Source organism: Equus quagga, chromosome 11 (assembly GCF_021613505.1).
Source record: "Equus quagga isolate Etosha38 chromosome 11, UCLA_HA_Equagga_1.0, whole genome shotgun sequence".
NCBI classification, from domain to species: domain Eukaryota; kingdom Metazoa; phylum Chordata; class Mammalia; order Perissodactyla; family Equidae; genus Equus; species Equus quagga.
The window spans coordinates 31,312,449-31,338,033 of record NC_060277.1 but is presented as its reverse complement, the minus strand read 5'-3'; the positions used below and the strand labels follow the sequence as shown (position 1 = coordinate 31,338,033).

The following is a 25,585-nucleotide window of genomic DNA, read 5'->3' as shown; positions in this document are numbered from 1 at the left end:
AACAAGGCAAGACAATGTATAATTAAGTGATAAATGGCACAGCTTTAAGTGCTGTTAGAGTTTAGCTGAAGTAAATACTGTCTTTAAGAAGAATAGTCATTTTCCAAACTTTGTAACACTCATTTTATTCATTTTAATCAATAGCCAAAGGGAAGTTTTAGATCCAAGGAAGATAAACTGTGCTATTTGAAGGGCTGTTAGAAGACAAGAAGACTGGTTAATTATCCACGTGATGATAATTAAAAAGCTAATAATTTATTTAAATAGCTAATGATCTATTTGATATTTTTTACTGCTCTTTAAGAGCAAGATATGGTATTTTAGTTTCATTATGGTAATATACAACGTTTAAAAAATAATATTGCATAGCTTGCTTTTTTCGGTACAATTAAATATACTAAGTCCTCAAAACAGTGGGTGGCTAGAGCCTTGAAATTTAAAGGCCTACAAATTTGGAGAACTAACAAGGACAATATAGTGAAATAGGAGGGGTTCATAACTGTTAATGATTTTTGGAATCTTACATAATTACTGGATTAAACTATCCCATTAATTTATACCCCTCCCTTTTGGCTGGATACCATTCTATGAGAAATAAATTGTACTGTTTTCATTTTTGAATGAATTCCTACTTCTCACTCTCAACAAAATGCAAATGTTGTAGCTGGAATAAATGGAAAGGTTTGATGTTTATATACAGAAGAGCTGAGTTTGAGTCCTCACTGTACTGCCTCTCTGCAGCGTCATCCTGAACAAGTCACTTAATTTCTCTGAGTGCGACTCTGATTTTTCACCTGAAAAATGGAGCAGTGTTAGTACACTCTTCACCCCACGGTGAACCTGTGCATGCTTATGGAAATGCTGTGCTCATACCAAAAGCTTTGGAGTCATTAGTCCTTCTTGTATTCTTATCCCTTTCTCTTTCTTCCCTCCCTGCCTGCCTCCCTTCCTTTCTTCTTTTCTTCATTTTTCCTCTAGTAGCTATCCATATTAGAGAAGACAGATAAAAGAAAAAGATCAAAAAAATACAAGCTGAAATAATTGTTCTTTAAATTGCTAAAAGTTTTAAATTGCTGAAAGTTCGGGATGGTTTAAAAAATCTTTTAACCCAATTTTTCACCTTTTATGCAGATATTTAGGTGTCCTATAAGTGACTAGATACCTTCTGGTGATTGCCTTGGTATAGGCTGAAATCACTGTTATTTCCTCCTAACCTTTTCTTCCAAGCTTGAATAAAGCCATAGAAAATGATTTTGTGGAGAGTAACTCATTAGCATAATGATTTCATAGGGTAGAAATATAATGATTGGATTACTTCAAACACATAACCTGTTTCTAGAAAAGTAGAGCTCGCCTCCTATTCTTGGATAAGATGATAATTTTCTAGTGGCTGTGGCATGAACAGGAAAAGCAGCAGGCTGACAGGAATCCACAGTTCTGATTTCTGCTGTTCAGTACAAGGTCAATGGTTAATTAAGCCACCATCAGTGAAAATTTGATCGTGGATGAGGTCTCCAACTTTGCCTGTATTACTAGGTTCTCACTGGATGACTCAGCTAAGACATTATATTAACTTTGCTTCCTCCAGATGGGTACGTGATTCAGATGGGACTGACAGGGGATTTAGGTTGTGATGCTCTGATAATTACTTTCTAGGTACCATTGCCCATTTCAGAAAACACACATTCACTTCAGAACCAGGATTTAATTTTAAAGGGTTTGTTTGTCATGCAAATTAATGACATATTGTCAGGAACAGTTTAGATTGGCAAGGATCTTGTGGGTGCCTTTATTCCTTGATTCATTAAATAATTTATTCATCCATTGCTATGAATATTCATTGAGCATCTCCTACGTGCTCAACACTGTGCTGGGCACTGGAGTTAAGCAGATGAAAAAGAACAGCATGAGCCTTGATATCACTTGAGTCATTCAAGCTCCTCAGTTCACAGCTAGGTAAACTGAGTCCCAGAACACTTAATTGACGTGGTTAAGGTTCAGAGTTAGTTAGTGGCCAAGCCAGGACTAGACTCTCAGGCTCTAAACCACCACCCCCCTTGGCACTTATTCCTTTTAAATTTTCCTGTAAGTTCACGTAAGCATGGTGTAGTATGGTTAAGCATCATGTATTTGTACCATCACTTAAATACATAAAATTTAAGCAACATATACCAGAGAAAATCCAGGAGGGTTTAGATGTAGGCAGGGTGCGTAATAGCCCAACAAAACCTTGTCCTGCTTTAGAGGAAGAATATCTTTGTTTACATTTGTGCCATTTTCTTAGTATCTTCATTCTGTGAATTTGTTCATAAATAACCTTCTCTCCCTTTCCTGTGAAGTGTACTTTGTGCTACATTTTCTGTGTCACAAACAGGTATGTGAGAAGAAAAACAAATGGCACTTTTACTCAGATTAGGACTATGGGATATTTGTTGTCCTCTGACAAAAGCTACATACATATTCATAGCATCCTATAAGTGTAGTGGAAATTCCATCTTTGCCTCTAGGCTGCCTTCAACTAGGTCACACCAGGCAGTTAGGGATATATATCGTTTCTTATATGTCTATTGGGAGGAATCCATTGTTGGATGTTGGGCCAGGAAACAGTTTGTGTTGTGGCTTATGTATATTTATAGTGCTCCCATTTACTCTCTTGCTGTTCCCCTGTGTGAATTGTTGTATCAGTTCATTTTGACAGTATTGGATGAGACACAACGTTTTAACCTCTTTTCTCTTGTAATTATACAAACATGTACACTGTACATGGTGACCTGGGAATGCTGATCAGAACATCTGTTATGATAAACGGAACAGTGAATGGAGCTGATTTTTGAATAGTAAAGTATTAAAAGTCACTCTTCTGATCTGTGGCTTTATGCAAATGAGAGCGTTTGAAAATGTTGCTGAAACCTGTCGTTCTTTAACTTACCAGAGGTAAAAAGAGAATTTGCTTTTTATTGTTCTCACGTGGGCACTGCCCAGCTAGGGACTTGTCTTTCTCGGAATCAATTAAGTTAAACTTTATAGCAATTAAACATTCCAGAGCCTGCAGGAAAGTGCCAGCTTAAAGTCACCAATAATGTCAGGATAACGTCAGGACATCTCAGCAAAACTTCTTCAGTACGCAATCAGCATCACTTCCACATGTCCTTGGTAAATTTTGGGCTAAAGAGCCAAGAGCCATGGGGCAAAAATTGATACAATGAATATGACTCTCATAATTCTTCATCTAAAATGAATGATTAGTCAAAGAAGACCCTAGACCAGCTCACCTTGCATAAGAACCTCTGACCATTTTTCTGATTCCTTGCAAACCCTCTTCACTGCATCAGGATGGCCCATATCAGGAGAATTATCAGCTACCTTTCCCATCGTCAGCTTGGCTGCAAGCAGAAGACATTTTAAACATGATTTTAAAATTATTTTCATGTATTTGTTTGGCATAGATTTTAAAATTCTTGTAATTTATTTTTTTCCATTCAACTCATAGTTGGTTTCTAATTTAAACACAAACAATTTTAATTTTGAATTGCTTAGCGCATCTGATGCTTGGGAGAAAATTTCAACCGAGTTACTCACATACTTAACAAATATTGGAAAGTGCTGTTCTGGGGGATGCAGGGGATGTGAAAGCAGTGTTGTCTCTTATCTGAATCACCTTTCTAAAACCAGATGATGTTTTAGTTCAAATTTCAAGGTCATTGTTCTGTAAAGATAAAGTGGTTCATTTCTATAGTGATGGGCTAAGTTTGCCGAATCTATATTTGGATATTTCCCTGTGATTGGAAATGTTCTCCTTTTTGCTTGGGTCCTGTCCAATGCTAAGAATCTAAAATTGTATAATCTTCTGTCCCAAATTACTCCATCATCAAGAATTGTTTTCTTTCTACAAAGGTATGTCAGATATATAAGAATTCTTTTTAATCCAAGAAGTCTAGGCAACAATAATTATCTTATTGTTACTGTTATTCTCTAATCTTATTATTCATAGGTATATTTCATTAATATTTTGCTGTAACTCCTTTCAGATATATTTCTGTGTATGTATATTTATTTTATATTTATATATGTATAGGTAAATGTGTAAACATAACTAAAATGGAATAGCTAAGTTTTATTGAGATAACCCTGTTCTTAGAATTTTAATTCATTCTCTCATTTAATCTTCACAACAACCCTATGAAGTTGGTACTTGGTAATACCAATAATGTAGCAATTTTTTTCCAATAGGAAACGGAAGTGTAAAGAAATTAAGAGATTTGAGGCCAGCCCAGTGGTGTAGTGGTTAAGTTCAGCAGGTTCCACTTCAGCTTCCCAGGTTCTTAAGTTCAGATCCTGGGCACGGACCAACACCCTCATCAAGCCGTGCTGTGGTGGCGTCCCACATATAAAATAGAGTAGGATGGGCACAGATGTTAGTTTAGTGCCACCCTTCCTCAGACAAAAAAGAGGAAGATTGGCAACAGGTGTTCGCTCAGGGCCAATCTTCCTCACCAAAAAAAAAAGAAAGAAAGAAATTAAGTGATTTGCTTAAGACCACTCAGTGTAAAGGCTACAGTGGGCTATGAACCCAAGCAATCTGACTTCAGAGATCTTGTTTTTAACCAGTACACAATATTGCCTCTTAAAAACATTCTGACCTGCTATTTTTCACCTGCTATTTCATACAATATATCCTGAATATTTTTCCATGTCAATAAATGTACATCTACCTAAGCATTGCACATTATTCCATTGGTGGTTTACAATACTAGATAGGACCAACCCTGAGGTGATACATTTAGATTATTTTCAGTTTATTTCATTATTAAAAATGATCCTATTATGAACATCTTTGAACATGTATAATTTTTAGTATAATTTGTCTAACTCTTTAATATCTATGCAGTTTGTCTTTTCTGAGAATAAAATTTACCCGGTAGAATTACTTGTTCAAAGATTATTCCTTGATTCTGCAGGTCAATAAAATTATAGTAGTGGAAGAAATATTTATTGAGCGCCTACTGTGCTCACAGATTCTCAGCTAACAGCTGGGGATTCAACATGAAGCAAATGGACAAGAGTTGACAGGCTGGATATTCTCACTAACTAATGAATTTCAGAAGCAAGTTTTTAAAAAGCTTTGGTTGATTATAGATGCACAGTTCACTTCTCAGGAGATATTTGGGAATAGTACCAGTTTTAAATGAAAATCTGTCATGTGTGTGTGTGCGCGTGTGTATGTGTGTGTTTTGACTCACTCTCCATCTTGAACACACAAAGCTTCATAGTCTAAAGCTGGGTGATTTCCTTTGACCATAAGACATACTCATTTAGGCTGTGTCTATACAGAGTTAGTGTAAACACTTTGGGCAGTGACTTATTGCTTTGTTTGACAGCGTCAGGCCACTATATTTTTCTCCTCTACTGTGTCTCTGGATTAACTAGTTCGTTGTTTAAGTTTTCTTCAGGTGTGGCTTTTGTATGAGTCTTTGTGGGTATATATCAGTTTTGCATGCATACTCACATATGTGTACATTATTTCTGTGTTAGATCTCTACCGACTTAGTCACATTATCTGCAATTAAAATTTCCACAATGCTTCTTTGAGTTAGATGTTTGGAAAAGGAAAGTTTCTAGCTTTAATACTATATTTACATATTTACATTTTCCTTGACAAACAATTTTCTGCAATATTTTCTTTCCACACCTGCTTTGGGTTCTTTCAATTTTTTAAATTTCCCAGGAGATAATATCTATTATTGAATGCTGGAACTAGTTCTGAAGAATAAGAATTTTTATGTAAATTCCAGTTAGCCTTAGAGATATAGTCCTCTATTCCACCGACTATCCTAATTATAAAAATAACTCACAACATTTTGTAATTTACGAAGGGCGCTAGCAGATAAGTGAGGCTTTCTGAATTGCTATGAAGAGGAGCACAGAAGAACGGACACAATGTGATCCACATCATTCTCTTAGTTGTCTGGGCAAAGGAAAATAAATAATGATCATTTGATGAATTTCTACAATATTTCTTTTATATTACGATGATATAAAAGTGTGACTTTAATTTTCTTCAATTTATTTTGCATTGATACTTGCAACAGTCCCATATTCCCTCCCCATATCAGTGGTTTACTCTTCAAAAATTTATTAAACACACTATATACTAGGCACCAAGTTAAGCCCGCTGAGTCAAAGATGAATAGGTTATCTTCCCTGTCCTCGAAGAGTTTTCAGAAGAACCACATATGGTAACAGTAGGTTATGCCACTTGAGCTGTTGGAAGTACTAGAAAAAAGGAATGAAAAAGTTGTTACAAGTGGGAGGCCTGAAATCTATCTGAGGGAGTTTGTGGGGAGGTGTTCTCCAAGAAGGAGATGATGTGGTATGATCCATCAATGGTAAGATGAATGCTAACCTTTTTAGCAATCTCAAAATACTTTATGTCTGATTAATACTATAGTTTTAAAAGAGCGGAAATAAAAATATTTCTAAAGATTTAAGAAAGCTTGCCTAAAAAGGTAAAAGTAAACATTCCCTTTATCCTCTCATTTAAAACAAAATAATAAACACACAAAATTCATGGCTCATGTAAAATAGTTAATAGTTCAACTTATAACTTAAAGAAGTTTTTTTAAAGAAGCTCTGCAAAATAAATATGTAAAAGGGAATGAAAGAACTTTCTTGAAGTTATAATCCATACAAATATTGTAAATTATTTTGTATGTAATATCAAATTACATATTTAGGTTGCTTTATGGATTGTGCTAATACTATTAAATTGATTTATGATTTTTTAAAATATGAATTTCTTAGTCACATTTTTTATTGCTATTTCTGAATTAAAACTCCAGAAAGTTTACTTTAATACCTCTTATTAGGGTTGGCCCCACGGCCTAGTGGTTAAGTTTGGCACGCTCCACATCAGTGGCCCAGGTTCAGTTCCTGGCAGCCGACCTACACGACTCATCAGCAGCCATACTATGCCAGCAACCCACGTACAAAATAAAGGAGGATTGGCACAGATGTCAGTTAAGGGCAAATATTCCTCAGCCATAAAAAAAAAATCCTCTAATTTAGCGTCATAATGTCTAAATACTCTTTGCAAACTGAAAACATATTTGCATTTATATTTTCATTGATTGAACTCAGTAATATTTTGATACATCAATATATTTTTTGCAAATGATAGTTAGACTGTTCAGGAGTGTGCTATATTTGCAGGAGATTGACGTTTAACCAGATCTTAAATTTCAACAGAATAAGTGCTGCTCACCAATTAACTGTGCAATTCTTAAGCAATCTTAGAATCATGAAAGTTTTCTGAATCTCTGATTCTAAGATCATTTCACCCAGTCCCTTCATTTTGTAGAAGGGAAAACAGAGGCCTGGAAGGTGAAGAGGCTTGCTCATTCAATCACTTTTTGCCTTTTCTTTTCATTTAGCTGACCCAGTTTTTAAAAATCAATATAATTAAAGTGTGTGCTCTTGGCCCTCAAATAGTTGGTGTTATTTATACTGTTTATATGGTGATTATTCATGTGGCTGCCTACCCTGTTATCTCAGTTTGATCTGTTCTATTTATATCTCAATATTATTCAGGCATCTGCCTTCCCAATCAGTATGCATTCCTTCTAGGGCTTAAATTGCTAACATTTAAGTAGCCATTTCCCAATTTTCCTCTCAGTGTGTAGTGCATCTCCTTTAAAATTAATATTATTTGAATGTATAACTCTAAGTCCCCCCCCCATGATTTTAAGGGTCCATTTGTAGAAAGAAAAATCAACACGTATATTCCATCCACTAGCAAAAAACATGTTGGAAACAGTAGGAGGTTTTTAAAGTTGAAAGCTTATTTATTTTTAAATAAAAAAAAGCACATTTACATGCCTGAGCACAACCAATCTTTGTCCAAGGAGACTGTGACATTATTTCCTGCAACTTGGTTTCAGTTTATACACTCCCTTCTGACTCATATTCTTTATTCTGGACTGTATCAGGAGCTTCCTTTTTCTAAATGCCCAGTAGAAGTTTGAGTTGAGTTGAGTATGCTAGATGGAAGATGAGGTATGCAAGACTAGCTTTCATGCCTTCTATAGTTGAAGAACTGCAAAAAGTGCTAGAACTGCAAAAAATTCCAGGACATTCCACAGCCAAAATGTTCATTGATCACGTTTGCATAGTTTTCAGTTTACTTGAAATATTGACAAAGGTGCTAATTTGTATGGTTGCATGACACTTAATTTAGTAATGTTAGAATGAAGAATGTGATTGTTCCTAGAAATACGGCTCACAATACTGGAGCCGGTCTTTTCATTAAATTAGAAATGCTCATTGCTGCATGGCTCAAGGGAATCCAAAGCAAGTGGGAAGAGCAGGAGGTATCCCTCAGTGTACAGGAGAGAAGGGTCACTGATCCTCTCCTTGGAAAATTCAGACACCATGCAATTTCCACACAATCCTCTTTTGGGGGTCTGTGACCTACTTACTCATTTTTCCGTGGTGTATCAGTCATTCAGGTCCATGCATGTGTTTTTCTACCTGCTTACACTTGGGTGCTAGGATGGCATCCACCAACTGCACACAATATCAGTTTCAGAATATTGTAGACATACTTCATATAGACATAAAACTTAAGAATCTGTTTTAAGAAATTGAGTATATTTACCATGCAGAAAAAGGAAAGCTGCTGTGAAAGCAACTAGAAGTTGAGGGTAGAGAGTGGCAGTATTACCCAGCAGGAAGCAGTACAGCATGGTCATTAAAAGATTCAGCCTGGATTGAGTTCTCCTGTTCCTAATCCAGTATCCATCGCTTCCTGACTGTGTAACTGACCTAAGGCAAGATTCTCAGGATGCTGGACCTGCTCCAAGGTCTTGCAAAAGCAGAACACAACAGACCCAGTAAAGCAAGTTATTTGGCCTAAGACTTAAACTACCTTGAGAGACTACGGAGCGTAGAGGAGGAAAGCAATTCTCAGACTCAACAATGTAGACAACTTAAATATCAGAGTTACATTCAGAATTAAAATACAGAATATTATAACAATGGGAAATATATTGAAGACAGAAAATGCGATTCAACTGCATTTCTTGATGACTTTCTTTTAATGTTTGTAAATTATTTATCACAATGCCTGATATAGAGTTTGCTCTCAATAAATGTTGACTGTTAGAAGCTTTCGTCCTTTCAAGCAAGCTCAGGTTTAAACATGTTTCATACTGATTTAACTTTCTTAAATTTCATATTGCAGGAGTATGCATTATGTTTGAAAGTGAACTGGTACGGAGGGAATATAAAGCAGAGACACAACTTAGTCAAGTGGGAGTTAGGACCAGTAAGGAATGTCTGCCCAGAGAAGGTGACTGTGCAAAGGCTCACAGTGCGTTAGGAGAGAGAAAAAGCTGCAGATGCATGTGTTAATGTGTGTGTGTGTCTCTCTGCATGTGTATGTATGTGTGTGTACACGTAGATATGGACTAGGACCCTGAGCAGAGGAGCAACATTAGAAGGAATGCAAGCATTTAACTCTGGTTCATTCAGAGAAAGATAGGTGGTTTAATATGGCTGCGGCACTGGGGAAGTAGGAGTGGTAAGAAAAGAGCCTGGAGAGGGAAGCAGAAGATGGGTTATGAGGAACTTTGTAAATAGCATTAAGCTTAAAAATTAGGCAGTTATTGAATGATTTTAAGAAAGTAAATGATAAGATCAAAGTTGCATTTTAGAAATATTACTCCGCTTGCAGTGTGGAGAAAGTACTGAAGAAAGCCAGAGTGGGGGACAGGGCTCTGTGAAAAATCCAGTGGAGATGCCTTATTACAGTGTGGAAGGCATAATGTCTCTGGGCTTAGTCAAGCGTGTGACAAGGTTTACAGTGCTGTTCCTGTAAAAATGATGGAAACTTATGAACTGTTAGCTGGAATAATTAAGAAGATCATTAGCTGGTTTAATGATAGGAAGAATCTACAATGGGGATATCCATGGGGTTATGGGGTCTGAAGCTTTGTCTTTAACTCTCTCTTGCTGATCATTTTTAACACTAACTTTGACATAGAAACAAAACTGAATATGACCTAAAGGCAACAGAAAAAGAAACACATTTTAAATATCTTTGTAGTATTAGTAACTTGCCTTGATACATTAGATGTTGAATAAATTAGTATTAATAAAGAGTTGATGATAGGATCAGAATCCAAATAGTCGTAATTAGAAAATTAGACCAACTATAGATAGATGATACTAATCAGGGACACGTGTAAAAAGTTTTTAAAATAGTGCATTAGAAACATAAACTCTTTTAACAATAAGCTTAAGATGAATCAGCAGTATGCTGTTATACTCTGAAAAAGATCCACTAGTTATATTATGTATACTACATTGACTTAGGGAATTGGCAGCCCCATGTAATTTGCTTTACTTAGACTTCTTGGAATATGATTAAAGAATGGACTCACATTGAGCTGTGAATACACTGGAGTATGTTCAGAGAAAGAAGAGATCAGAATAGTCATGTGACAAACAATCAAAAGATCTGAAAGTTTTAACCTGGATAAAAGAAAATACAATAGGAGGCTGATATCAATTTTCAAATTCTGGGTGATGATCATATGAAAGTTGGGGTTAAATTTATTCTAATCAGAACAAATGGTTAGAAGCTTCAGGAAAGCAGATGATGGATTAATAATGGAGAATTTTGTGCTCGAGCTCTCCCAGAGGAGTAAGAGATTACTTCAGATGGCAGCAACTTTTCCATTCCTGGAGGCCCATATGTAGTGTTAGAAACAATCTGAGTATCCAAAGGATGGGTACAGTAGATGATTTATTGATTGTATCATTCTTAGACGACTCTATCCTTTAATGGTAGTGCTATTTTAGTACATAGTAAGCATTTTTATAAATATCTCAGATTAACTTAATGGTCTTTTTGAGACACCTGTTAAAAACATGCAGTAATAACAAAATAAGTATGGGAGTTTTATTTCCCCCCTCAACTTTTATTATGAAATTTTTAAATATACAGAAAGATCAAATGATAGTATAAACACGCATATAATCACCACTATGTTTAAACAATTGTTAACATTTTTCCTTCTTTGTTTTTATGAGACTTCACACCTAAACACTTCATCATGGATCTCCTAAGAACAAAAATATTTCCTTACATAACCACTATACCGTTATTTTGCCGGAGGAGAACAAAGAAACAAATAATTCCCTAATGTTATTTAATATCCAGGGCACTTTAAAAATATCCTTTGACGTTTGTAGAAAAGCATGATGATTTCATCCTTTGGATAAGGGTTTGTACAAAATTAAAATGAAGAGAACATCTTTTGCATTTGTTTAGATAGAAAATAGGTTATTATAACAGTTCGTTGAAAAAACCAGCATATCTTCTGAGAGAATAACAGATGATGTGTCATTTATAATGATGATTCCTTTATTAAATTAAATGTCTGTAAAACACTGATTGTACCTACTTTGAGATAGGACCTATGTGAACAATCTCAGAAGTTAGCTGTGACGTTGGTTGGCACATCCATCACAGGTTTATGAGTCATGCAATCCTCTGTAATCGTCAGAATTGATCTAAAAGAGAAAAGGTTTTGATAGGCTGCAGCAGCTGACTAATATAAATCTTTACTTTCAAGTCTTGAGTAATGTTGTTCTTTTGTGAGTCAGTCTGTGATGGGTAAAGTTTCAGCGTTGAGAGTTCTGTGTAAAAGAGGGATTCCTTGCCATTTGTTCTTCTGTATCTACAAAACCAAGTCAGGCAACTATGCTTACACGATGCTTATGTTTCTCTCCTTTCTTCAGCAACCCTGTTATAGGAGTAATGAGAACTATTAACTGTTACTATAAGCTTGGAGAAAGAACTGCAGGCATTTTATTGTTTGATAGAATAGAGGTTATGTGAGATGCAATGCTTTTCCTGAATTAAAACAAAGAAACAAAACTAAACCAAACAAAAATAAAAACGTGAGAATGATTATCTTAGATGATTTTTTTTTAATTTCAAAAAGCCAAAGGTAAGTGAAAGAAGAAATTTGAATAAGAAAGAAGTGAAATTTTGCTTGTATCCTATAGAGAACAGGAAATTTGATGATAATGAGGAAGTGGTCTCTAGATAGGTTCTTGAAAATGTGAAACGGAATGAATCTTGGTACAAGTCTAGGGAAAGCACATAATCATAGATTACTAAAATGCTGCTTTTGGAGCATATAGTTTTTATATGTTCTTTATTACTCCAGGATGTATTTTAGCCACCAAACATGATTTGTGAACTCCTTAGGGTAGCAATTCTCTCTTCAAGTACCACATGCTTATGAAATTCTACAGACAATTCTGACACTTCGTAAGAAAAAGAGTGTAAGTCTAGAAGCAAATACTTTTTATAGGTGGGACATAGCACAACAGAATATTATTTCTCAAGCTATATAAAGGGAAAAAGCCCTGTTCAAAATCATGTACAATTCCCCTTTGTAGATTTTATGAACAGGTGGAAAAAATGCTTTGCCTTTCAATTTTTTATTAGCAGTTTTTAAAACCAAAGATATACTTTTAGAATAAAAATAGCTGATTCCTTCCTCAGAGGATCGAATTTATAAACCCTTGTTTTCTACTTCACAAAGTAAAATAGACAAAATATATATCCTCTCAATTTCCTGTCGATGTTCCCAGCAGCAGGTTACAGATAATTGCCTCTTGCTTGAGTGAGCAAGGTGTCTTCCTCCCCAAGGCTAAGCCCGCTTCCCAGACTTCGGATTTGGTCTTCTCTTGCTCCTGAGCCACCTGGCTTCATCAGTTATCCCCTCTCTTTTCTATTTTTCACCTTCTCTTCCTATTGGTTCTTTCTCCCAGCATATAAACATGTTGTCTTTCTCATCATCAAAGAAGCAAATACAGAAACACCGTGAGATTTCATGGCATCCTCTAGCTACTCTCCTTTTTTCTGCTACCTGTTCATGCTTTAGCTTCTTTTTAAATCATATTTAATTCATTTTTCTAAAAATTGTAAGATTCATACAGGTTCATGGTTAACTATTGAAAGTATACAAACAAGCAAAAAGAAGAAAATTAAAATTAATCAAATGCCTATCATCTACAATGAACCACACAATATTTTGTTATGCATAAGTGTGTATTGTACATACTTATGAAGCGTTTTTGTCATCAAATGCCTTCTATTAAATAATTTAAAAATGGCTAGATGCACACTACTTTATTGATTATATGTACCATAATTTATGTAAATAATCCCCTACGATTGGATATTTAGAGCTTTTCTAATCATATTGTTTTATGAACCATAAGAACAGCTAACCCACCCACATTTTCCTTAAGGTTGTGTCCTATATGTATAATTAGCCTATTCAAGAGTATAATATTTTTAAAGCTTGATAGATTTTTTAAAGAGATTTTCAAGAAAGTTTTTATCAATTTTCTTTTCAATTGTGCTTTTTCTCACACCTCAACAAATTTTATCTGTAGAAATTCTCATTGTTTTAGTTTTCTTTTTTCCTATTTTTGAACATTTTCACATGTGCATTGGTTATTTGCGTATGTTATTTATAAATTATCTATTCATGTTCTGTGCCAATTTTTCCATTGGAGAGATCAAATTTTTACTTGTTAATATTACTTATATATTGACAATATCAACCCTTTTTTTGGTCAATTATATTTATATTTAGTTAATATACTTTCATATATTTTCTTATTTGTCTTCCTTTAATCGTGTTTATGTGTTTGATTATGGATTTTTTTCCTAATATCGAAGTTGTATTCAGTAATATTGCCCTTATTTTTACCGCCTGTGTTATTAAAGTTAGAACAACCTTAGCACTTTCATGCAATTGTTTTTTAAAGAAAATTTTATTAAAAGATTATCTATATGTGCCAAAGTGCACAGACCATAGAGTAAAGCTCTAGTGAGATATATCCAAACACCTAGATTAAGAAACAGAACATCACCAACACCCCAGAACCACATCCTGCACCCTCCCTGGCACTATCCGCCCTCCCATTTTCTTATTTTTTATTAGACTTGGTGAGATTTTATCCACTTTAATAATCTTTTAAATAACCAAATTTTGCCTTTGTTTTTTCTATTGAATATATTTTCATTTCAATAATTTCTGCTCTAGTCTTTATTATTTTCTTGCTTTTACTTTCTTTGGATTTGATTTACTCTCTTTTTTGTCTGGATATTTGAGATGAAATCTTAGATCATTGATCTTCAGTCTTTTAAATTTTCATCTAACTATGGATTTGGTCACATCCTACAAGTCTTGAATGCCAAATTTTCAGTTTTATCCAGTTCCCCAAATTCTATAATTCCCATTTTGATTTCTTCCTTGACCCATGGATTACATAGGTATGTATTCTTTAATTTCTAAATTTGGGGATTTTTCAAGTTATCTTTTTGTTGTTAATTTCTAGATTAATATCACTGTGTTCAAGGAACATACTCTGAATAATTTCAATTCTTTGATTATGTTGAAGTTTGGTATGACCCATTTTATGATCAATTTGGTAAATATGCCCTTGAAAAGGAAAAGTTATTTTGGTGTATTGTGTTTCATCCATGTTAATTAGGTCAAATTTATTAAATGTGTAATTTAGACGTCTAAATCTTAACTGATATATTTGTCTGCTTGTTCTATCAGCTACTGAGAGTGATGTGTTGAAGTTTCCCACCATGATCTCTTTCTCCTTCCAGTTCTGTCAATCCGTAGTCGGCTTTTTATCGGGTGTATGTAGATTCTGAATTATGATATCATCCTGGTGTATTGACCCTTTTCTCATTATGAATTGCATTATTTATTCTCTTAGTGTCTTCAGGTTTACTTTATCTAATATTAAAATAGCTTTGCCAGCTTTTGTTTGGTTAGTGTGGTTTTAAAACAAATCTTTGCCTATCTTTTCCCTTATTTTTGACAATTTCTCTTGTAAGTGGTTATAGTTGTGTGCCCTTTTAGCCTGCTTGTAACCTTAAACTTTAAAATGTGATTCTATTTCATTTACCTTTTAATGTGATTACTGATGTACTTGTTTTATATCTACCACTTACATCCTCTTACTATTTTTTTTTAGTATTTTTTCTGTTTATGTTCTTTTACTCATCTTTTCTTATCCTTTTGGATGAATAAAATATTTTTAAGTCAATTTTTCTCTATTAAATTTTTGATTATATGCTATTTCATTATTTATCTAGTCTTTACCCTAGGAATTGAAATATACATTCTTGAATTATTACAGTCCAAAATAATTATTACCTTTACCTTTCTCCAAGTACTGCTAGAACATTAACATTCTTTAATTCTATTTATGCATTTCTTGACTTTTGCATTATCATTACTGTGCACTAATTCTACAGACATGATAAACTTCATAAGATGTCACTATTCTTGCTTTTTAAGCTAAAATTTATTGATATTCACCCTTTCTTTTATACTTCATAGGTTTAAGCAATGCAGTGGTTCCCCCTGGGGTGATTTTTCTTCTGCCTAAAGTACTCATTTATTTAGTATTTGTTTCACTAGAGGTTTGTAGGTCGTAAATTCTCTCAATTTTGCTATTTTCACTGTTATGGTCAAACATTACTGGCAAAAGATCTTTATGTCTTTCTCTAGATATAATGAAATAAAAATGAATCTATTTAGTTAAACAAACAATTTTAATTCTAAATGCATTTTTTTTCTTGAGGAAGACTGGCCTTGAGCTAACATCTGTGCCCATCTTCCTCTGTTTTGTATGTGGGATGCTGTCACAGCATAGCTTGATGAGCAGTGCCTAGGTCTGTGACAGGGATCCGAACGGGCAAACCCCAAGCTGTCGAAGCAGAGTGAATGAACTTAACCACTGCACCACCAGACTGGCTCCTCTAATTACATCTATTAAATTTCCAGAATAGTATTAAGAAGAGTGGATATTGTAGACATCCTTATTTTTTTTTTCCTGACTTTGCTGGAACTTCTTTCTATTACTCTTAAATGTAATATTGACTGTTAATAAGTGATTTTTATTTTAATAACATATTCTTACTCTGTTATATGTCTTCTAAAATTCATTGTTTAATCAAAAATAATTAGTGATATCTATCAAGTGTCTTTATAACATCTAATATGGTGATTGCACTTTTTTCTTCTTTGATCAGTTAACATGTTGGACGTTATTAAAACTTTCCAGACACTTAAATAGAATTATAAAACATCTCTTTTTGCCCCACACAAGCTTGAGGCACCCACCCCACTTTTTTTTTTTTAGTAATGTTCGTGGGTTCTTTATTTATTTATTTATCTTGGTGAGGAAGATTGGCCCTGAACTAAGATCTGTTGCCAATCTTCCTCTTTTTTTTTTCTTTTTCTCCCCAAAGCCCCAGTACAGAGTTGTATATCCTAATGGTAGGTCATTCTAGTTCTATGTCGTATGCCGCCACAGCATGGCTTGATGAGAGGTATGTAGATCAGCTCCCAGGATCCGAACTGGCGAAGCCCGGGCCTCCAAGCGGAGAACTTAACCAACCAGCCATGGGACTGGTCCCCCCCAACTTTTTTGAAAGCAATTCTTTACTAGATTTTTTTTTACCCTCCCTGACAATACCTGCTTTGTTCATATCTGGGATAACCTCTCTTTTCTTGAGTTAATGTGATTGGGAGGTGTTATAGAAGATATTTTGCCTGAAAAGCTTGCACTGTCTGGATGTTTTTGTTTTTTTAATACAAAATTTTAAACTCTGGCTCTGGATCAATAAAAATTAATTATTCATTTTATTTAATTAAGGTAGAAAATGGGTTATCCTAAGGAATTACGAAGACTTCTTTAAATATTCAAACCCCAGTGATAAATATATAAAATTAAAGTTGAATTTGAATTATTTATTTTGAAGAGATGTAATGTTAGGAAAGTTGTAACCCACCGTCATCAAATTGTGACTATTTCTTTATCTTTATTTTGTATTTATACTACATAGAAACTACAATTTGAACTCAGGAAAGTAAGAGATTCAGTTTTTCATTTATTTGACATTAAGAAACAACTACAGGTTTGCATTTCTATCATTGATTCTTTATTCCTAATTAACTTTTATAAGCACTTTCCAATTGCTCAATTATTTTTCTGCTCCATATGTGAGATCTTACATTTCTAATTACATATGCTTACTAAAGTCATCATATCTCACATTTTAGGAAGTTCTATGTATTTTGCCTGAATGAAATTTTGAAGAAAACTACTAGTTTTTAGTGGAATAGGCAAGGGCTTTGAAGTCAGGAGTGAATGGATTCTAATTTAGCTTTATCACTTGATAACTGTATGAGCTTTGACCAAAGGATTCTTTCCTGTAGAATGATACTACTTAAGATTGCTTTGAAGATTCAGTGAAACCTTAAACACTTACCAAGTGCTTACTCTGTGGCAGCCACTGTTCTAAGTGCTTTGTTATGGGATAACATTTAATCTTTACAGCAACTCAGCAATAGCCTCTATTATCACCCCTTTCTTCAAGATGAAGAAACTCAGACTGAGGATTTAAGCAACCGCCCAAATGTATACAAATAGCAAGTGGCAGAGCCAGAGTGTAAATACAGTTTGGCTCCAGAGTCCATGATCACATTACTATTCTCCACTTATGCAAGACATCTAGTTTGGTTCATTAGGCATGTAAATACATATTATCTTTCTTCTTAGCTTAAGTCACCAAAGATTTTAAATATATTCAGGGTACTATTTCACAATAAGTTGATTACTCTGGAAACTACACTATCAATTTAGTTAAAAGGATAAGAGAAATATTTTAAACTGCTGTGGTGTCAAATAACAAATTTTCTATTTCTTCCTGATTGCAAATTTGTCCAATCACTGTAGTATCTTTTTGAGTCCTAATTCTTCCTATTTAGAGGTGTTGTTACCATACCATGACTTCTGACTAATTTAGAATAGGTAGTTTGCAGATAGTATAGTCACCTGACATTCATGTGTCAAAAGACTGTTGATGAGGTATGAATTACAAGCTATGAAAATGGCTTATTCAAGGGAGTTTAATTTGTGAATGACCGTGCTGAGAGTACGTGGTGTGAAATTTGAAAGAGAGAAAGATAAATGCTCTCTATTTTAAAAGTACTCGTTTCTCAAGGACGGAAGGTGTCAGGTATCAGGTGCTTCCCCTTTCATTCCATTCATCAAAGCAACAATAAGGAAGAGGTTCTGTTGTAGGGCAAGGTCCTGGTTAGGTCACTCATAACTGAAGAGAGATGCTATCAGGAGGAAGGATGGCTGGGACAAGAATGAGGGAACTGACGGAGACACAGCTGGTGGAAAGTGACAAATGGAAAGGACATGTTTTTAAATTGTACTCTACATTTTATGACCAAAATTATATGTTACAGCGTTATTCATTGATTAAGGGACTTGCATCTTTTGGGAGAGTTATCCTTCACAAATGTCAAGTATCTTCTGAAAAAAGATTTAGAGTAAAACAAATAGAGAAATGCTACTTTGTTCTTTTTTCCTGGAAGTAAGATGCTGGAATTTGCAAGTGAATATGTATTTTGGGCTTTTAATATAATGAGTACCATAAAAATTGGGCTAAAGAATCCTGATTTCTGAGTTAATGGACACAAATTTAATACAATTTTCCCAATGCTTAACTTTATAGCTTTATAACAATGTAGAGGATTGATTATTCTGGAGCTGTGTGCAAAATTTTAAGGGATAATGTTCTGTACTTAAGGCAAGATCTATATATACATAGGTGCTAAAAGAAGCAATTACTGAAGAAAAGAGGCAAAATCATATTTAGATCGTGTTAAATTTTGGTAGCAATACCAAAGAAATTTTGCCAATGTGGATTTATCTAAAAGGGCACATCCCAAATATTGAAGTTCATAGAAAAGGTAAGCACAGAACTCTGTGTACTGAAATCACACACACACACACAAGTGCACACATACCTACATAAAAGTACAGAAAACTTCCCACATTTTCTCTATCTTGTAAGAATCGTGTGATTATTCCTTTTTTTGCCAGGTGGTATTTTTGAATATGTGGAGTCTGGCCCAATGGGAGCTGAGGAACTTGCATTCAGATTTGCTGTGAACACAATCAACAGAAACAGAACTTTGTTGCCCAATACCACTCTCACTTATGACACCCAGAAGATAAACCTCTATGACAGTTTTGAAGCATCCAAGAAAGGTAATTGATAGATATTTAACATTATATTTTCTGCAATTCAAATTTCCAGGTATTCTTAAGAGATTTCTTAATTGCAAACGTAATTAACAAGTCATTAGGAATATTTTCATGCAAATGTTTCTTTCCAAAGTGCACATAAATTTTCTTAGGGAAGGTAAGGTGATATGATTACCTATTGCAAAAAATTTGCTTATAACTTGAAATGCAATTAGGTCTGCGATAGTGAAATTGGTTTTTTCCCCTTTAATCCTTCTGTTTTGTTACTAAACTATCCCTATTTCCATGAACCCACTAAATAAAATAATATACATCAGTGAACTTTCTCAAGTTTTGCAATCCATTCTTTTACCTTTATATGTATTATCTGTCAATTCCCTTGTATTGTTACTGTGGTCTCAATTTACTGATTGCCTTGAAAGTTTTGTGGTTCCAAGTAATTTCAAAAAAGTCAGCCCAATCTTAAAACTTTATTGGAAAATTTTGAACAACTTTTCGTTTGTGAATACTCCATGCCCATTTTTGTAACCACTTGATGTTTCTTCTTGTAGCTGAAGATTAATGGCCAATAAATGAAAATTGGATTATATGTGGAAGTAATTAGAATATTTCGTGAATTTCGTTCCTCTTTTAATGTTGTTAAACTGTGTTTTAAATTATAAGACTAGGAAAATAACTTTGTGAAATATGAATTTAACGCTTATGTATGAAGGAAGGTAATAAAGAAAATATTATCAAGGCATTATTTTGACCAAACAACAGTCTTGGTAGTAAATGTATTTTGAGAGACATTTCCATCATCTTACTTTACCTAAGTAGGTGATCTTTTCTTTTGCATACTTAGCATTCGTGTAACAGGAATTGAACTTCATAACATAGATTTTTCTCAAAGAAGTGGTCTTCCAAAGCATTTGTTCTAAATTCATAGTTTTAAAACAATGTTTGCTTTTCTGTAATGCTAATATTGTTTTATTAGCTGCCTTACATTGATGGAAATGTACATAATTATTTATAATTCTAACTTGGTCCAGATTTCTTCTAGTTTCATTAATATTAATAGCAACTGATAAGGTAGAGTATTTCTTGAGATGAAAGTATCCTTCTTTTCCCCAGCTAACTAATGTTTATCAAAGCGTATATTCTGCCTGCCTTTTGAATTCATATCTTTATGAATACAAATAAGTTTCCACATTTCAGAACCATGTCAGGGTGATGAAATGTTTTAAAGGCTGAAAAAAAGGGTAAAGGTTATTGTGAAATACTACATTTGTCATCATAATTGCAAAATAAGTCATTAACTGCAAGACAAGTGCATTTGATTAGTGACATAGTTCATGATTATTCCCATTAGAAAGAAGAAGCTCTATCTGAAATGAAATCATTTAGACCAAAGAATATGGAATATGAGTGCGGTATAAATAAAATATTAATAGATTTCTTAATGGTAACTTCAAAGAAGCAATGTAAAAAGACAGACGGGAATGTTCTAAGAACAAGCAGGTTACTGTCTTGGAAATGCCCTAGCAAAATTATGAGGTGTTAAACTCGTTTGGTTTCCAAAATATTAGAAGGGATTTATAAACTTTGTCACTCATTAAAAATCCATTGGGAATTAAATTCCTTAAATGACTTTTACCTGAAGCGAGGTAAAGCTCAAATAAGTGTATGAGTAACTTCTTTTGTGAAATGTTGAGAGGGTGATTTGTATCTTATCTTGTGATGCTCTTGCTTGTTGAGCTATTGGTGGTTGGAGAGCACAGCAATCTGTAAAAGGATGATGGAGGGAGAGATCTAATATAGTTTTTGAACCTGTGAGGGCTCAATATATGTATATATTAATAATGATATTAATGATTAATTATAAAATAACTTAAATAATTAATTTGGGCATTCTCTAAGTTTTTTAAAATTCTTTTTCCAAGGCAAGAAAATAATAAAAAATTAAATGTTTAAATTTTTTCTGATCCATTGTCTTACACTTTTAATAGGTAATACTGTTTTGCTCAATAAATCAGTATTTTGATCCATTAGAGCTTGACTTATTATTTGTTACATACATTGCTTTTAAATGACTCGTCTAATAACTGGAAACTCTATTTCTTATTTGAAACACACTTCAGAACATTCTATATAAATTAATATAAAGTTTTTAACTTTTCTTGATCTGTGACATCAAAAACCTGGTGAAAAATTGTGAGTGAAAAATTTCAGGCTCCAACCTTTCTACTAATTCAAAATTCCAATCCTTATTTAAAAAGTAAGAATCTCCTAGTAAAAAATAACTTATTTAGATTATATTGAATTTTTGGAGAGAGTTTAAACAAGTAGGGTTTTTTTCAACTAAAATTTATTTATTGTTATTAAACATCTCTATGCTTAAGAATCCATCCATCACATTTATTTATTTTTTCCTGAGAAAGATTCACTGTGAGCTAACATCTGTTGCCAATCTTCCTCTGTTTGTATGTGAGCCGCCACCACAGCATGGCCACTGACAGACAAGAGGTATGGGTCCGTGACCAGGACCTGAACCCAGGCCACTGAAGTGGAATGCACTGAACTTAACCCTTAGGCCACTCAGGCTGGCCAATTATTACATTGTATTTTATGCAGCAAAATCACTGAAGGAAACTCTCAGAAAATTTCAGACAGTAGAATCATAAACTATTTTGGAGGGATTTGGTCTGAACCCCTAATAGATGCCTAAATCCCAATAACAATTCTCCTTCGTCCTGTTTAAATGTTTGCAGGGATGGGCCAACCATCACCTCTTGGAGAAGACTTTCATTTTTGGACATTTCCTACTTCCCTTTCAATTTTTTTTTAAATTTAAATTGCATTAAAATTTGTGAGAAGTTTCTAACCATTTGCCCTAATTCTTCCTTTTCTAGTCAAATGAAACAAACTTAAGTCCCTTTCACAGGCCAGACGTTCAAATATTTAAAGATGATTTTCATGTTTCCAATAGTTATTTACTTTCTGGGCCCAAACTCACTAGTTGCTTCAGTGTACCTTATAGAGTTTCACGTCTTGTCACAGTCCATCTATTCTCATCTGAATACCTTTCAGTTTGTTTATGCTTCTCTTAATTACTGCAGTTATTATTGATTAGAATAAAATTTCCTACAAGTAAATATAAACTTTAAAAAATAATTTAGAATAATATAAAAGACCTATAGTACCCAAAAGTCAAATAAAGATGATTAAATACGTATCTAATGATTTTGATGTTCTTTCTACTCAATGAGATTAGTCTACATGAAATCGCCCTCTATGGGCTATATCAGGATTTGTATGGGTGTTTGAATACTTAGCTTGATCAATGTCATCAGATACGTGCACATATTTAGCTATATGTGGCCATAGCTTTTTGGATGGAGACGGGGGACACCAAATGGCTTCTGATTAAGAATTTGAAACTGTAGAGGATGCCAGTGAATTTGGAAAGAAACTTTGTTCTCCTAACTCCCTGATATGAACTATTCTCCCAAAATGAACACCCCCCCCCTTAAATTCTAGAATATTCCTCCTCTGTCTTTCTCCTTCCCTCTCTTCCTCCCTTGATATCATTTGTAGAATTGTTTGAACATTGAGCTGCAGGTGTCTGAGTGAATTGCCCTTCTAACAAACTGAAAATGTTTGGAGTTAGACAAAATGTAAAATTAGCTAAATGTAGATGTTTTATTAAAGAAAAACTAATCTTTCTTCAGGCTAATGCCTCTGGGTTTACAATAATAATGTGGTAATGTTGGCACACTGGCATCTCCCGTCTCATTATTGACAGACTTCTATCTCCTCTTCAGCCTGTGATCAGCTGTCTCTTGGGGTGGCTGCCATCTTTGGGCCTTCACACAGCTCTTCAGCAAATGCTGTGCAGTCCATCTGCAATGCTCTGGGAGTTCCCCACATACAGACCCGCTGGAAGCACCAGGTGTCAGACAACAAAGATTCCTTCTATGTCAGTCTCTACCCAGACTTCTCTTCACTCAGCCGTGCCATTTTGGACTTGGTGCAGTTCTTCAAGTGGAAAACTGTTACAGTTGTGTACGATGACAGCACTGGTAAGAAAAAACAGCAGCCTTTGGGGCTATGCTTTAAATGTAGATGATTTTCTGAAACCCATTTGAGTTCTTACTGTATTCTGGTTTCATTTTGTTTTTTAAATTAAGAGATGGAAAGACATTTGGAATGAAACATCAACACTAATTTCACACATGCAAACAAAGAACACCTAAATCCTATACTTTTCCTCTGTATTTGTAAAATAAACACATTTTTTGTGTGAAGAGTTAACTAGTGTGAACTATATATTGGTAGAAGGATAAAGATAGTGTGAAATCTAATATTGAAATATATATTCAAAGAATTTTTCTGCTAGGTTCAGGATAGTTTCCCAAAGTCAAGCCTCATGATTAGCTGTCACTAAAACTTATCAAGAAATTCAGAATTTTGGCTTAATATTTTGTCTAGCTGTTTATGTGCAAAGAAGGTATATGACCTTATATTTGTATAATGTGCTAAAGTTTAACAAAGTTTTGTCTCAAATTTGAAACAATATAATACTCATAGAAATATTCAAAGTTTTTGGAATTATGTATAGACACAATTTAGGGACTTGGAAAATAGAATTACTAAGTGGTATTTATTTTAGTGTCGTCAATGAATATTTAAACGAATATTTGCTGGTTAGAGGTTGTCTGTGCTTTCTTGTTTTAGTGTATGTTATTATTTTTATATATGAATGGTATCCATTAAAAACAAGTCTCATAGATAAACTTAAGAAAGTAAACAGTAGGGGCTGGCTTCATGGTCCAGTGGTTAAGTTCATATGCTCTGCTTTGGCAGCCCAGGGTTTTGCTGGTTTGGATCCTGGGCACAAACATGGCACCACTCATCAGGCCATGCTGAGGTGGTGTCCCACATAGCAGAGCCAGAAGGACGCACAACTAGAATATACAACTATGTACTGGGGGCTATGTAGAAGAAGAAGGAAAAAGCAAGAAAGTAAACAGTAAGAATAAATTATTAATTTTCCTTGGAGGTTACGTGAATGAAGGAAATACATACTATTTTGGTTATTATATAGTGATAAGGAATTTCACATTAAGATGTTTATCAACAGTTTAAATAGTGCTCTTTAAATTAGAATGTAAAAATATTTTATTCTAAGACATTTCACTGTACCTTCATGTTTACATCAAAATTGAAATCAATTTGAATTTAAGTTCTTCCAAAGTATGCCAGGAGCACACTTTGTTCGTGCATGCAGTATTTAGAACTGTGTGCAGAAATTAGTCCATTTGCCAATAAAATTGACCATCTGCAAATTGACAGATAGGAACTCTCCCAAGAGAACAGGGAACAGGGAGTTACAGGAAAGAGAAAACAATGAAAATAATTTTTAAAACATGTTCATTGGGATAAGAAAGATTGAGTCTAAATAGAAGAATTTTGCTTTCTGATTAAAAAAAGTAAAATGTTTATAAATAATTTTAACTTAGAAATACATCAACAAAAGTTTTAAAAAATAACCTAAGTACCTTTCATGTGTCTTTTAGCTCAAATTAGACATATTAAGTTTATTGTGTTATGTTTTATTCCTAAATCATTACTTTTCTGTCATTGGTAAAGTTCTGCATGCCAAATTGTGAATGGCAGGTTTTATGTGAATGATTTCTCTGGGGTTGTACAATGTGATGGTCCAGGGCATCCTCAGTTATAAATTGGTCCACATGTTTGTGGATGATCATATACAGAAATATATAAAAATGAATACATGTGCATTGGGAATCCATGGGTTATTGACTTCTCCATTCCCTCTGATATAATTCAGGTGAATGCTGCCCATATATCACATATCCTTATCTATACATGCACACACACAATACACACACACACACGTATATACACATATGCATATATACACATATGGATGTTGTACATTTGACATCTTGTATTTATTTCTTATTATCTTAAAACTCCCCATAGTAGAAAGAAAATTGGCAAATGTTCAAAATGTGTCTGGCTATACCACCTTTCTTCACTATTCTGTTTGTAAGGAGATAATGGGATTTGAGATCAAGGTCATATCACAATTTAGTAAAGGAAAGTATCATATGTAATTGATCTTCTGCTTTAAATAATGTTATAAACATTTATATCATTGAGGAAAATTTAAATGGAGAAATATATACAGTGACTTAATTAGATGAATATATATTTGAAACTTTGGCCTCAGGTTAAATTTATTAAAATATTTATTAATATTTGAAAGAAACTTTGCCACCCTCTTCACTTGGAAAGCGACATAGATTCTTGGAAATTCCAAAAGTCTTTGATTATTTAAATATTAATGCTGAGTGAGCATCACTACAGAATTATTTGTAGAGTAGGTATACCTTAGAAA

At 33.9% G+C, this 25,585-nt stretch overlaps 1 protein-coding gene across 2 annotated transcripts in view; it reads left to right on the top strand.

Annotated features, from left to right (window-relative positions):
- Positions 1-25,585, top strand: part of GRIK2 (glutamate ionotropic receptor kainate type subunit 2) — a 610,822-nt gene that overhangs the window by 194,701 nt on the left and 390,536 nt on the right. For both annotated transcript variants that reach the window (XM_046676126.1, XM_046676127.1), the window contains exons 2-3: positions 19,015-19,182; positions 22,983-23,240. In XM_046676126.1, the coding sequence (XP_046532082.1) occupies positions 19,015-19,182; positions 22,983-23,240 (426 nt within the window). The remainder of the gene's footprint in view (positions 1-19,014; positions 19,183-22,982; positions 23,241-25,585) is intronic.